The following is a 14,881-nucleotide window of genomic DNA, read 5'->3' as shown; positions in this document are numbered from 1 at the left end:
ATGTATCAATAAATTAAAGCTCTTAAGTCTGATTTTCTCAATCCTCTGGCTAAGACCAAAAACCAAGCTCTTTTTCCAATACATTCTGATATCTAACTTTAAACAAAAGCTTCTTTATTAGATCCAGGCCGCTTCGTCACAAACAATATTGCAAGTCTTACTTTGGTCAAGCCTTGGAAAATAAATATAAATACAACATATTCTCTGTTTTTGAGAGCAAAGGAATGTGCGCTGATGTGAGCAGATGAACAACAGATGATATCAGCTTTCACGCACAAAGCGCTTGATGTAGGCTGATATATTTGCTCTTGAGAAACATAAACTTAATTTTGAACCATTAGCTAATATTATGTCATGTATAACCTGAGCAACACATTACTCAACTGTCATACATCTATGACCATATAAAGATGTTCATGCACTTCTATAACAATAGAAAAGAGTGCAGAAGGACAATAAAATCTCACCGGCAGGTCCACACAAAGCTGGATCACTTATGCAGGAGTCTTTATAGTTGCCAAAGTGAAGGAAAGTGGCCCCGTTATCACCATTCAGATAGATGCCCTTATTGACCATTCCTTCTACAATGTCTACATGATGAGAGCGCAACCAACAAGATTATAACACTTGAAATTAATTTCAGAAGGCATTACAGTTCATAATCATCTCGTGCACAAACCTACTTCATCATTCTTTCCTTTTTTATCTAACACAGATTGAAACCTGAATATTTTAGGTGAATAATCATTGATAGTCTAACTGGAATGACAGCTGTTTTATTCTCAACAAAGTCATTAGTTCATGTGATGTATTGACTAGAGACTTTATGAGAAAATCCTAACCTTTCACCCATATAGTAAAAATATGAGTACTCTAAAACAAGAGCAGATCTCCTGGATTATGAGGACCTGGGGATTTAAAAAGCCCCCAATGCAAATGATTCACGATTTTCAGTTTTTTTGGTCAATGGTAAGTTGTTCTTCTTTGAATGCAGTGACTTTGTTCAATAAATCCTCCTTTATTAGACCTAAAAACCAGGATCTGTGGATCACAGTGGGAGCCGCAGCACCATCGCACCTCATGAATGGATGAGTTGAGAGAAAAGATGATCATGGAACAGAGTGCTCAGTGAAGACAGCAGAAGACGGAGAGGAGACAGAGTGAAGCATGGAGTGAGTGAACAACAGTTGTACTGTGGGGGCAGAGAGAAAAAGAGGTACAGAGGACCGAACATCCATCTATGCAGTGAGATCCAGGGTATCGGCATGCCTTTGTGAAGTATTGTGCAGAACTACAATATAGCTTTTTTTTAGAGTGAGATTTTGAGGCAACTGAAATATGAATAAAAGGTTTCCAACAGGAAATATAATGTATACAAAATAAATCTGAATTACAAAATTACATACTATAGGCAAGCCATGCCGATATTAATGCTGTCTGTATATGCTATCAGAATGATCATAAATATTGTGCAAATTGCACTGGACATTTTTACTTGAATACTTTAGTATGGTGGACTGTTTGAAAGGAATGTTATTTTTATTGTTTAATCTGTTCAGGGTTTTTATTATTATTATTATTATTATTATTATTATTATTATTATTTATGACTTTTTTTTACATTTTTAAATGAACAGCTTGTTAGCTGTTGCAATTTCAGGCATACTACACTATTATTCAAAAGTTTGTGGTCAGTAGGATTTTTTCTTTCGTGAAAGAAAATTCTAAAATTAATATTTTTATTCATCAAGGATGCATTAAATTGATAATAATTAATAGTAAAAACAATGTTACAAAGTGCTTTTTTATCCATTTGGATTTTCATCCAAAAAAACAAAAAACAGAAAAATTTATCACGTTTTCCACAGAAATATTAAGCACCACCACTATTTTCATGAATATAACAATAAGAAATGTTTTTGAGCACAAAATCAGCATATTAGACTGATTTCTAAAGGATCATGTGACACTGAAGACTGGAATAACGGCTGCTGAAAATTCAGCTTTGCTATCACAGGAATAAATTACATTTTAAAATGTATTAAAATAGAAAACAGTTATTTTAATTGTAAAAATATTATTTTTTTAACTTTTTGATCAGATATGCATACACATTTAAAAACATCTTACTGACTATACACATAAAAATAAGTAATATACACTTATGGATAGCAATATACATTTACATAACTGACCATATAAACTGTCAGTTTCATTATTTTTTTCTTTGCCAATGAAATCAGAATTCATGTAGCAAACAAAGATAAGCGATAGGATTCAAACTGTGGAACAATGTTAAACTAAATATCAGCACTCTTGCAATGCTGCTTTATCAATTACATTCAAACGGCTGTATAGTTTTGGCTGGGACATTTGTTTTAAACGAACTGACATAACAAATCACACCACATACAGTAGATTTCCAAAATGGGACAAGGTTTTCAAACGCAGTTTCACAAACACACTGGATCCAATAAAATCAGTCGTAAAGCTTACGAAAGGTTTGATTTCAGTGAAGAATGCCAGATTAAACAGCACTAAACAATGCATGCTTCAATTACCCTAATGTAAATGGTCATATATCAGAGTTTTTCAGTTTACCCTCTCCTAATGAAGTCCTGCTTATACACAAGGTCTACATGAATGTATAGGCCCTAACACTATTCCCCAAGACCCATAGCTTTGAACTAGGAAGTGAACATGTGTAAGAACCTCACCTACAGTGGCGGAAATGTTAGTGTAGGCAGAGTCATTGGTATACACAGAGGAAGAATTATGGGTAGTCAGGACAGTATGGTTGTGGATTCTGACAGCTGTGATGGAGAGAATGTGGAAACAACAAAGAAAGTGAGATGAAAAAAAAAAACAGGTGATTCAGCAACAGACACATGTACAAATGAGCATAGAGACATGAAACAGAAAAAAGGGACATTGTGAGACACTCAGGCAGACATGGTGGATAATTGACTAGTGTCCCAGTGTAACATTCAAAGCAGCATTCAGATTTTAAGATATCTTTTAGATCTGCACATGTGACACATTGTGTCGACACAAGTCTGAGAGGCCCAGAGAATTCCTCTCAGCCTTCCATTTGTTCTGAATTAGCCGGCACAGAACAACTGCCATACTGTACTTATACTAGGAATATACTCCAGCTATGGAATGACATGTGGTTGTTTGTCTAACTTGCACAAATTTTCAGCAGATCTGTTGAGGGCATTGCAGAGCTCTCACACTTTAGTGATATATGTTGGTGAGTTTGGACAGCTAAAAATCCAAGTGGACAAGTAAATCACTGAGAGAAACTGTACTTTTGACACCCTTAAATGTCATAGTCATTTGTCTTCATCACAACTGAGGTAATCATGTAATTCCTCAACATTTCGAATCAAATGAGGAAATCATTTCGTTTTAAGAACTGAAGACAGCTGCAAAGCCACAGAGATTTCCGCAACTAAGACGTGACCATGGAGGAATGCTAAACAGCTGTGGTGACAGAAAGAAAGAAAGAAAGAAAGAAAGAAGGACAAAGCAGGTGTGACATACTTATATTAGTCCCATTAACATGACCTGTTCTGTTCCCAATCTGGTCTGAGAGGCCGTGGATCCCTTCCACTGAATCCAGAGGCCAGTAGTGTGAAGCTGTGGCCAGCACTTGCAGGCCTGATCAAAACACACACATCCATACAGTATACACAAAAATATACACACACATGCAAAAACATTACAGTGACAGTTTGTAGTCAATCCAGCATCATTTTATTTTTTTTTAAGCTCGACTGTTTTTTGTTTATTCTTATTAAGGTTGACAAAGCGGGGGATCACGGAAATTATCTTGAGACAGTTTTATTGCATGTTGGTTGTCATTGGTTCAGACTTGTCTCGGCTGGTCAATTTGGATAAAATATTTAATTTTGGCTGCAGAATACTGTGTGTAGAGAACCAAACATCCACAGGAGGCTATTAATACTGCTTAACCTGGACTGTAGGGAATGATTTCTTAAGACTAATCACTACACCTGCCATTTGAGAATCAGACAAATCTGGAATTTTCTATTCATATTCAACAACAGCCATATAGTTGTAAATAATCTACATATCCCTATAATAAAATTCTAAATTCCATTAACTTTCAAAGAGAGAAAATTATAAATTTCATCTTCTTGCTCTGCAGCTTAATTATTTTCTGAAAAACTACACACTTTATCTTTCTCTCTCTTTATATATATTTCTTTCGCAATTCATTTTCTATCATTATGTACTACCTGTAAATATGTCCTCATTTTCTGAGTTTCATAACATATGTCATAACATTTCACAACTGCCAAAAGATGATCTCAGTGCTGAATCAATTTTCCTCAGTCAAACATACAATTTTAATAAACTAGATAAGATTTAGAGGAAATTTTGAGCAGAAAGTGTTATTGTGGATGAGGATGTTGGTTTCTATTTATAGACAGTGAACGGAATTTTAGTGTTAAATGTCGATCCGTCTATATTATAACTGCGATTACGGTGACGTATTCCGAGTTTTACGACAAATAAGGGAAATTTAAAAAATGGACATTTTAAATTCAGTTTGAATCGTGTCTGTAAATCGCCAGTACAAACAATCACTTTTATTTATTGTATCAAGTACATAATGAAAAGGTTTTGCTAAATTAATTAACCATTTAACGTTACATTCGATATAACTGAGGGGAAAAAGTCAACCTCCGTTTAATTTTAGATTCATTCCTGACGTTTTATTAGTGTATACAATTTTATTGTCTAAATAAAACAACGAAATAATTTTTTTTTGTGACATTTCTTCGAGTTTTGAAACAAAAATGCATTTGGTATTTCAGCTGATTACCTGGGTGTTTTGACGGTGATACAACGTCACTACGAACCTGAAAGAAATAAAACTTATCAAGCGACTCTGCATTATAACCCACATCAAAACCGCATTAGAAACAAATGTTACTTCTGTCTTTTCTTTTTCAATTATCTTACCTGAACAGTCAGGAGAGTCATAAGTAGTACTTTACAGTATATTAAGTCCATTGTTTTCAAAAAAGTCTTTAGCAATAAAAAAGTTACAAACTTAAATCTTATATTGCGCCGTTAACGGTAAACGAACAAAATCATTGCGCTTATATCAATGTAAAGATACAGTTAAGGTATATTTGTAAGAAAAAAAAAATAAGTGCGTCAGAATATGACGTTCAAAATGACCAGCAGGTATCAAGATCACTTGTAGTTGGCAGCTAAATTCAGAGTTTGTAATCCATCGTTGTAAAGTCCGTGAGTGTCGCGCGCTGCGCTCGAGCTCTGATGAAGATGAAGAACAAGCGCTGCGCTCGCGCTCTCATCAGTGGGTTGAGCCCTTTGGGCGGTTAATGTTACTAAACTGATTTCTATGGGACACGAAGTTGTTTTCCTGCAGGGGGCGTATGGAGGCTCAAGAGAGCCGAATTCCCCATTGATTCGCATCCTGACTTAGTGTAGATATTTTACATTAGAGTTATGGTGTAACGAAATCTGTTCAGTTCAAAAAATAAAAAATAAAATAAAAAATATACCTGACATCTGAAAGGAACAACGTTCTGTCAGCATCTATAACCTTACACAGTAATGTCAAGCAACAGTGATTGGCTTATCCACAGCAGCGTTGAGAAAAGTAACAAGTAACAGTGACAACGTCACATTTAAGGTGCTTCTGAATATACACAATTTGTTATGTGAATAACGACAGCGAGAATCTGTTCAGTGTATTGACATTCAAATACACAGCAAACAATAATAATTGGGGCCAATTCGAGATCCCTAGTGCCATTCCACTCACTTTTTGTGCTCCAATGATGATTGAGCATCTGGAAATGGGAATTCTGTAGGCCTAATAATGTAATTTATTAGATAAAAAAAAGGAAAGAAAGAAAGAAACCGATAAGGTGGAACTGCAGAGCTAAAAACAATAGCCTACATGAAAATGTGTTTAGTTATTCTGCAAAAAAGTTAATGCAGGATGGAACGGAAAAGAGCAGGTAAGAAATAAATGACCACTGTATTGTTTTTAAGTGTGTTTGACAAAGAGACCTTTGATTTAACAACTTTACAATTTGGTAGGTGATATTAAAAACAACTACTTCAGTACATCGGCAGGCTATTATGGACTTTGGGCGCCATCTTTTGGAAGTACGTGATTATATTTTATCAACCCTATAACACCAAAATAGCTCATTCACTCACCTGTAAAACTGCACAAACTCGTCTTGAGTTAATAAAATAAACACATACAACGGTGTGTATAAAATATCAAATTTATTTTGATATAAAACTGCACATGCACACTCACACAATATTTGATAACCATCAATATAGGCTTATAAGTCTTTTTCATAAAGCTAGCACACGATTGCAGACTTTAAAACATTATGGTTTGAAGACACCATGAGGAAAGCTTGCACTGTCAGATTATAAAGTTTAATGTACAAAAAAAGGCAGTCTGAAAAGCAAGTATAAACATTTAAAAAGAATGTACAAATGGGCAAAAAGTACAAAAAGAGCAGCAGTCACTCAAGCGATGCTCTGTAACATCTTATGATTAAATGATTCGGCGGGGGGGTGGGGTGGGGGAGTAGTTATTCTGATGAATTAAAATGCCTGGAATTTTGGCTGAAAATTGTACAAGATATACAGAATGTTTCTCATACATTCCTGTTTTTTGGCAGTCTCAGTCCATACTTGCAAACCTACTTTTAGTATCTTGGTTCAGGACAAAATGAAGGGGTGAAATGACAAACAAATAAAATGAACAATGTATGGGAAAAAATACAGTACATACTGAATGAAACAGATCACAGAGACGGGAAGGTTTTCCTTGGCCATACATTCACAATCACTCATTCCCTTCATCCTTATCAAGTACGGAATATGTGCATCATGTTATTGAATGATTTGAATGCTGGGAGAGGCATCAGTGACTCAATAACCAAACTGATTTATGTAAAACTGTGAATAAGTTGTGCTAAATAAGTGGAAATCAAGGGCCTTCTTTGCAAAAACATAAAAAAACTTCTGTGTAAATGGTAAATAAAAACATTATTGTGCAAATTGTTGCATTTAGATGCACAATTTACACTTGAATGCATACCATTTGTTCCTTCCAAAGTGTTTAAACAAAGTTAGAATCCCTCCTTTCCTACTTTTGACACCCATTGCAAACAAAAAACAACACAACACTTGGTCACACAGATTCGAAATACACTGTTTTTTCAATGAGAAGGAAAGCATCGACATGACTGCACACGACACAGACAAATCTCACCCAACTGACTGGACACAACACAAACCATTGTGCATTGAATAAGGCAAATATGAGGAGGCTCACTTCCACTAGGAGTTTCATGACCTGTCAGTGCTTAAAAAAATAAATAAATCCAGTCAAATGTGGCAGAACACATTGTTTTCCATCATGGTATTTGTAGAAATTTAAGCCATGTCTAGTAACGGCAAAACCTACATTTCATATTTGTGCTAAACTCCTAAAACTTTGTGCTAGGTAATTAGGTTATTCTCTGAGAGCAGCAGGTCTAGTTGAAAAAATGTGCCAAAAATGTAGTTGCATAATAATAATAATAATAATAATAATAATAATAATAATAATAATAATAATAATAATAATAAATTGAATATCCACTAAAATGAAACAATTAAATTGAATAAATATAGATTTTATTTTATTATCCAAGAACATCCCTTCTATTGTATCTTAGTAACTCACGTTAGTGAGCATTTCTGTGCTTTTAAGAATCAAATACGCGCAAACAGAACTTATTACAGTTTCAAAGGCATAAAGCTGAAGTTGTGGTCATGAAAGCCCTAGTTTCCAGCATTTTCCTTTCTCTTTTCCATGGCCAATACAGAAACAGAAGATGGGAGAAATATTCTTTTCCCACCTTCTAAGGTAAATTCTCCTCAGTTCCAACCTCCTTAACCCGGCTGCTGTGAAGAGAGTTATGTGAAACTATTTGACAGCACCAAGCCTTTTCAAAAGATTCTTTCCTTTGGAGAGCAGTCCTGTTTTCTTAGAGTCAGCTCGGGGGCGCCGGATGGGACTGCCGGGCCCCTGGGCTGCGGGGCCGGACCCCGGGATGTGTGGGCGCACTGTGGGGGTGGCACTTCTTCTGGGAGGGCCCGCTTTTTCCACGGGAACCTAACGGAAGACCCGCAAGGTACAGTTCAGGGCCGGATGTTTAAAAAGAAAAGAAGGTGTTTCTTTGCCTTTTAAAGCATCTCAATGTCATTACTGTACAACAGACACTCCATCTCCTCTCACAGTCCTTTCTGTCCCAGCAGGGCCACCATACAGTCAATCATCAATCAATAGTATATTTTGCATCATGAATAATACACCCAGACAGTAGGGGGCGGCGTTCTAAACAGTAATCTATGAATGATATGTGGTGAAATTCAGAAAAACGAGTGCGCTTCACTTAAGATTCTAGCTAAACTCTCATTAAAACATTAATAAACCTGTTCAGACTGCAATTGCAACAAAATATCATAAAAAATATACTATTTATACACTGTGACATGACAGTAATCTAATTTTTAGTGACAATCAACTAATTAGGAACTCCTTTAACGTGAAGCCCAACCAGAGATGAGCATTTGCTGAAAATGTACTCATCCAAGATGTAGATGAGTTTGCTTCTTGATCAAAAAAAAAAAAAAGAATTTGATGTTTTGTTTCCAGTCAAGACTTGGAGAAACTTGTACATGCCTTTATCACCAGCAGGGTGGACTATTGTAATGGTCTCCTCACCGCCCTTCCCAAGAAGACCATTAGACAGCTGCAGCTCATCCAGAACGCTGCTGCCAGGATTCTGACTAGAACCAGAAAATCTGAGCATATCACACCAGTCCTCAGGTCCTTACACTGGCTTCCAGTTATATTTATTTTAAAGTACTTTTATAAATCACTCAATGGCCTAGGACCTAAATACATTGCAGATATGCTCACTGAATATAATCCTAACAGACCACTCAGATCATTAGGATCGAGTCAGTTAGAAATACCAAGGGTTCACACAAAACAAGGGGAGTTCGTTTTTAGTTATTATGCTGCCCACAGTTGGAATCAGCTTCCAGATTCAGATTCCTTACATCTGTTTAGCTGTGCATTTATTGAATGAGCACTGTGCTACATCTGAACTCATTGCATTAACTGTTTTAAATTCATTTTAAATCATTTTTTAAATTCCTTGTTTTATTGTTGAGATAATTTTTTATGATTATTTTACTTCCTTTTATGTAAAGCACTTTGAATTACCACTGTGTATGAAATGTGCTATATAAATAATAATAATAATAATAATAATAATAATAATAATAATAATAATAATAATAATAATAAGAAGAAGAAGAAGAAGAAGAAGAAGAAGAAGAAATTTAACATTACATCACTAGCTCACCAATTGAGTCGATGTGTGCCGTCAGAATGAGAGTCCAAACAGCTGATACAAACATCACTAGATAACTTTTTCACTGGAGAAAGCAATATTTGGACTCTCATTCTGATGGCACCCATTCACTGAGCAAGTGATGTAATGCTAAATTTAACCAGATTTGTTCTGATGAAAAAACAAACTCATCAACATCTTGGATGGCCAAAGGGTGAGTATATTATCAGCAAATTTCCATTTTGGATTAACTATTCCTTTAAAAGCAAAAACATGCCATAATTTGCCCTTAATATCAGTTGTTGTATAGTTGCATAACACAAAATTTAAATGAATAATTATGCTAACAGCAACATACTCTATAATGGTAATGAAAAGAGAAGATAAGTATTTAATTTACCAGTCTTTTGAAGTAATCTATCACCTTTCAGCATGGTAACTTCACCAAGGGTGTTGGAGCCAAATCAAACCTGCTTTAAAAAAGCTTCATTTACAAAAGTGGCTGCAAGAATGCATAAACTTAAAAATCAATTCAATCAAGTCTAGGAAACAGTATATAACTAAAATCTACTCTTTAGATAGATGAAGGTAATGATACTTATGCTTGCTGGACTGGTTTGATCACTCTTAGAGTTAATGGAAACAGTGCACCCTAATCACACACACACAGACACACACCTTTATGATCTGGCTGACCTTGCCAATGTCCAATATCTATTTTAAAAGTGTTTCTTGTGAATTCATGCTCAGTGTGGTATGATAGGGTGCACAGCTACAGGAGAGGAGAGGGTTTGTCCCAGGGCGTACACTAGGAATCTACTAAACTGCACACATTAGAGAAGAGAAGGGGTGGGGGAAGGGGGTCAGGGGTCCAATTCTGACCGTGCGACAATGGCCTTATAGCTTCTTATGATTTACAGTAGGAGTCAATGAAAGACGAACATTATAATGGACAACACCCAGAGAGAGAAACAACTGAAGATACCAGCTGTGCCTGTCTAATGCACTGACAGCAGTGGACCAATCACAGCTCTCTGAGCAGCCGTACTTATAGTACTGTTAACTGATGAGGTCATTGCAGGGGTGTTTTGATGAGTAACTTGGTTACTGCATGTTTCTGTATAGAATTTGTGATCATACTGTCAGTTTTATACTGTGCAATTAATTAAAATGTAATTTTAATGAATAATTTTTTTTCAATAATAAAAATATAGTTTTAATAAGAATATTTTAATCAATTTAGATCTTTAATAAAATTTCATTTAAATTACAAACATTAAACATTACATCATAGTATATTAATATATGATGTCCATTATAAATAGAAAATATAAACAAAAATATAAATATTAGTAAATAATAAACATAAATCAGTTCATATTAATGAAACATTTAAATATTAATAAAATATCAAGTAAAATAAAAATGTGATTAGTCTGTTAGTTCATACAGTATGTAAATTCTGAAATGGTCATTTGAGCAATTCAAACTTTAGGCATCAACGTAATGTTTTTGTGAGTCTGCGACTAATTTAAATGGATCTTTCATTGATTTGGTTGGTGTGAATGTGACATATGTGTGTGTTCTGTGCATACCAGGAGCTATAGTCGTGTGCATTAGACGAGGACAGCATTATTTGTGGTATCCTCTGTTGCTCACTTACGTGACAGATACTGAGCCGTTACGGAGTGAAATGAACACTCTTCTTCTGTTTTGCCAAGCAAGTGAGGAAAAAAAAACAATGCCATGATGTAATGCATCTTAATTGTCTGCACAATGAATATGAGAAGAATCACAAAACTTTCAGTACAGAAAAACCTTGATGGGTCCTGATGATTCAGCAGAACATCCATCAGCAATTATATATATATTTTTTTCTCTCTCTTTTTTTTTATACAGACCATTGTACAATATCTACATCTACAGATAAAATCATTCTTGATAACTCTCTACTTGTAACATTTGTTTTGTGTCTTTCTTTAAGTTGATAGTCTTATATATCAGCAATATACAAAAAACAATTCTTTTGAAACATATACAAAAGGGTTTAAGGTTGTTGTTGTTGTTGTTTTTTAACTGGTCTCAATCCGTTAAAGCACCTAAAAAAAATTCACGGTGGTGTCGAAGCATTCTGAAAGAAAAAGCATGCAGTTCTACAGTTCCACATGGATTCAGTTCTCTGTACATCAAAACTATCTCCTCTATTATAAATTGAGTTCACTTTTAAACACAGTTACATTCATAAAGCATCTATTACAATGCCTCACTTGTGAATTCGGTAAAAAATAATAGAGTCTTTTAGTGCTTCTTTTTCCAGAAATAATAACAATAAACAACTAATAATCTGGCACGTCTCTTTGTGTGAATTCTTCTTTTCCAAACAATGCTTTATGAATATGCAATTTCATTAACAGTTCACATTTCTCCTCCGCAGAACATCTGACATAAAAATAAAGGTTCCTCAGGCTTGTATTTTATGGTATGTCTCTGTGTTTAGTAAGCTGTCTCTCTTTTGTTTTCTGTTTTCCTTCAATGATCCATCAAAAAAGCAACCGGCTGTCACACAACACAACACACAGACGGAGAAGAGGAAAAAAACAGCGGAGCAGGAAGGAGATTAAAAAAAGAGCGAATGGATGACAGAGGGCTAGTGTGAAACAGGATGTACCCTTTTGTTCTTTGTCCGGGACGGGTGGTCCTGGGGGTGACGGCTCGGTGTGTTGGTGAGGTAAACCTCCACGTCATCAGGCACTTCTTCAAGAAAGTTGGAGGGGACCAGACCCTTGTGTCCATTGAGCTCCCCCTGAATGGAAAACAGAGGACATCATGCATCTAAGGCTAAATGCCAGTGTGGCGGCTCTCCTGTGTTCAGGGCTGAAAGCAGGAATAACCTCGAACATGAAAGAACAGCATTATTAGGTGATTTGTAGAATAGTATAGTGCATGACCAAAGACAGAGATGGTGTAAATAATCTACTCACGTAATAAAAGCCATCCTCATCGATCTCTCCAAACACTGTGATCACATCGCCGGCACAAAACGTCAGCTCAGCCTGAAGGACAGAAAAAGTAAAACATGTTAGATTTCAGTCATCCTTCATAACTGTCACAGAGCTAATTAAATACGCAACAGTTACAGCCACAACATAGATGTATTAATCACTTTAAAGGATCAATCAATCATAAATCAGCCTGACTGTCTCTATCTTTATATCCATCTATCTCTCCATCTGTGCTTCCATCCATCCATCTGTATATACATCCATCTGTCTATACGTCTGTATATCTGTCTCTCTGTATATCCATCTTTCCATCCATCCATCCATCCATCTTTATATACATCCATCGGTCTATACGTCCATATATCTCTGTATCTCTGTATATCCATCTATCTGTCCGTCCGTCCGTCTATCTATCTATCTATCTATCTATCTATCTATCTATCTATCTATCTATCTATCTATCTATCTATCTATCTATCTATCTATCTATCTATCTATCTATCTATCTATCTATATCCATCCATCCGTCCTGTCTGTCTGTCTATATATGGGCACTTTTTTCACTTTTGGACACCTATACACTATAACTTTTGACAGAATTAAAACCTACATATTCAAACTACACTAGGTTTAGGCCTAACTCTATACTCATAAAAACAAACCTACATAATGTCAGACATCTGAAAGAATCTCTACGTATCTTATTAGAAAGATTAAATACTAATACTAATTAAATACTAATTTAGCAACAGTCTACTTCAGGTCCAAAACAACATCCACCAAACTTGTGAAATACAAACACAGATCAACCAACACTGGGCAAGGCAGGTCCTCACTGTCAGACTGGGAGCTTTACCTCCAGTCCAACGACAGCAAAAACCACACACAGAGATCTCAGTGTCACAAATAACCATTCCCTATTCCTTTCATAGGAACTCACTCACTTACAGCAGAGCAGATTTCTCAACAGCCTGTCACAAAGCCTTCATAAATGCATTATAATGATTCATAGTATCCAAATAAATGCATGCATACACATTGGAATTCATATCTGGTTCATTAAAGCATGACACTAAAACTACCATCATGGAATATAAAGCATCCTGTTATGCTTATTTCCTTAGAGAATCATTAATCAAGCAAATTATGAAGGCTTTAAAACACATTCAGTATGAAATGCAAATGTTGCACAATTGCACATGCATTATGATGTTTGGGTCCCGTAAGTGAGATGTCCACACACAGTACAGGTGCTGATGCAGTGCAGTGAGCTCCATCAGCAGGAAATAGAGTGTCATTTGGCACAGGCTCAGTGAGTGTAGACTCACTACTTCCTTCCACACTCACCTCCTCACTCTGCAAGCTGCCCCCATAGCGGGCCTGTGCGCCAGCGGCAATGCAAAGGTGACAGTAAGTGACAATGGGGTGTAAAAGACTTGGAAATGGTCATTATAATATATAGTTATTATCTGATCTAACTTGTTTGTTCTATAATTATTATTATTTTTTTAATTGATTTAGAATTGAATTGGAAAAATTAGATGGATGTTACTACTAAAGACACATTTCACAACCAATAATTTTGTTTGTAAATATAGATTATTTTAACATTGCTATCGTTCTTTTTTTTTGTTGTTTGATGGTTTTATTAGAATTTTCTCACTTATATAATGACATTAACAAATTACCACGTCAAAACAATTAAGTTAAATATGTAAAAAAAAAAAAAAAAAAGAAGCACAGCATGATTTATGAATGACAATAGGCTTGGTTGTCAGGATGGTAATATCAATCATTCAGTTTGATGTTATTCTATTTTGATGCCCTCTGATGGAAACATTCAGAAGTGCTTATTACCAACTTTAAAGGTGAAGTTTGTTGGGTGGACTATTTGTTTTCCAAACAATGATGACCATGAATGTCACTATTAGCTATATTTAGACCTAAATTAAAAAAAATTGTTTCAGTACCTATAATAGAACGAATATATAATATATCATATATATATAGATATATATAGAATAATATATATAGATGAAAACGTTCAGGGTACAATCGTAACCAGGTTCCCTGACGTAGGGAACGAGACCCTGCGTCCTCTAGGGGTTCGCCTAGGGGGACATCTCGCGTGCCCGTGTCTGAAGGCATAAATGCAAAACACCAACGATTGGCCGCGCAGCCTCTGAAGATCCGGTGCGACTATAAACAGGCCCCCATAGCGTGCTGGGTGCGCCAGTGTCTCGTCCCAATGCAAAGTTACCTTCGTGACAGTAAGTGACAATGTCCTCTTAGGTCGCTATAACAGTCTAACCCCGCCCCACTTGGAATGAACATTATAGTACCATTACCAATTCCAATGGGAGTTGCCCCGTGACTCTAGCGGCTGTTTGTGACAAATCTACGGCAAAGGCCTAACTCATAATTATTAGGGCC

The 14,881-nt window shown here is 35.7% G+C and overlaps 2 protein-coding genes across 16 annotated transcripts in view; both read right to left on the bottom strand.

Moving 5' to 3' along the window:
- The window catches only part of LOC109071615 (adhesion G-protein coupled receptor D1-like), a 53,653-nt gene extending 47,884 nt beyond the window's left edge, over nucleotides 1-5,769 (bottom strand). Inside the window, exons 1-5 of one of the 3 annotated variants that reach the window (XM_042728997.1) lie at nucleotides 4,996-5,769; nucleotides 4,856-4,892; nucleotides 3,547-3,663; nucleotides 2,718-2,813; nucleotides 468-590 (exon numbers count right to left, since the gene is read on the bottom strand). In XM_042728997.1, coding sequence (XP_042584931.1) covers nucleotides 468-590; nucleotides 2,718-2,813; nucleotides 3,547-3,663; nucleotides 4,856-4,892; nucleotides 4,996-5,046 — 424 coding nt within the window. In that variant the 5' untranslated portion in view covers nucleotides 5,047-5,769. The remainder of the gene's footprint in view (nucleotides 1-467; nucleotides 591-2,717; nucleotides 2,814-3,546; nucleotides 3,664-4,855; nucleotides 4,893-4,995) is intronic. The other 2 variants (XM_042728998.1, XM_042728999.1) reach the window with 2 other exon arrangements.
- A 517-nt stretch (nucleotides 5,770-6,286) lies between these two features.
- Nucleotides 6,287-14,881, bottom strand: part of LOC109095434 (RIMS-binding protein 2-like) — a 151,870-nt gene continuing 143,275 nt past the window's right edge. For 3 of the 13 annotated variants that reach the window (XM_042728994.1, XM_042728987.1, XM_042728983.1), the window contains exons 26-29: nucleotides 13,796-13,828; nucleotides 12,428-12,499; nucleotides 12,115-12,249; nucleotides 6,287-8,197 (exon numbers count right to left, since the gene is read on the bottom strand). In XM_042728994.1, the coding sequence (XP_042584928.1) occupies nucleotides 8,009-8,197; nucleotides 12,115-12,249; nucleotides 12,428-12,499; nucleotides 13,796-13,828 (429 nt within the window). In that variant the 3' untranslated portion in view covers nucleotides 6,287-8,008. Of the gene's footprint in view, nucleotides 8,198-9,604; nucleotides 9,917-10,828; nucleotides 12,003-12,114; nucleotides 12,250-12,427; nucleotides 12,500-13,795; nucleotides 13,829-14,881 lie in introns of those variants that run through there. The other 10 variants (XM_042728992.1, XM_042728985.1, XM_042728979.1 and 7 more) reach the window with 8 other exon arrangements.

Source organism: Cyprinus carpio, chromosome B8 (assembly GCF_018340385.1).
Source record: "Cyprinus carpio isolate SPL01 chromosome B8, ASM1834038v1, whole genome shotgun sequence".
Taxonomy (NCBI): Eukaryota; Metazoa; Chordata; class Actinopteri; order Cypriniformes; family Cyprinidae; genus Cyprinus; species Cyprinus carpio.
The sequence above is the reverse complement of the archived record's forward strand: the minus strand, read 5'-3'. Positions and strand labels throughout refer to the sequence as shown.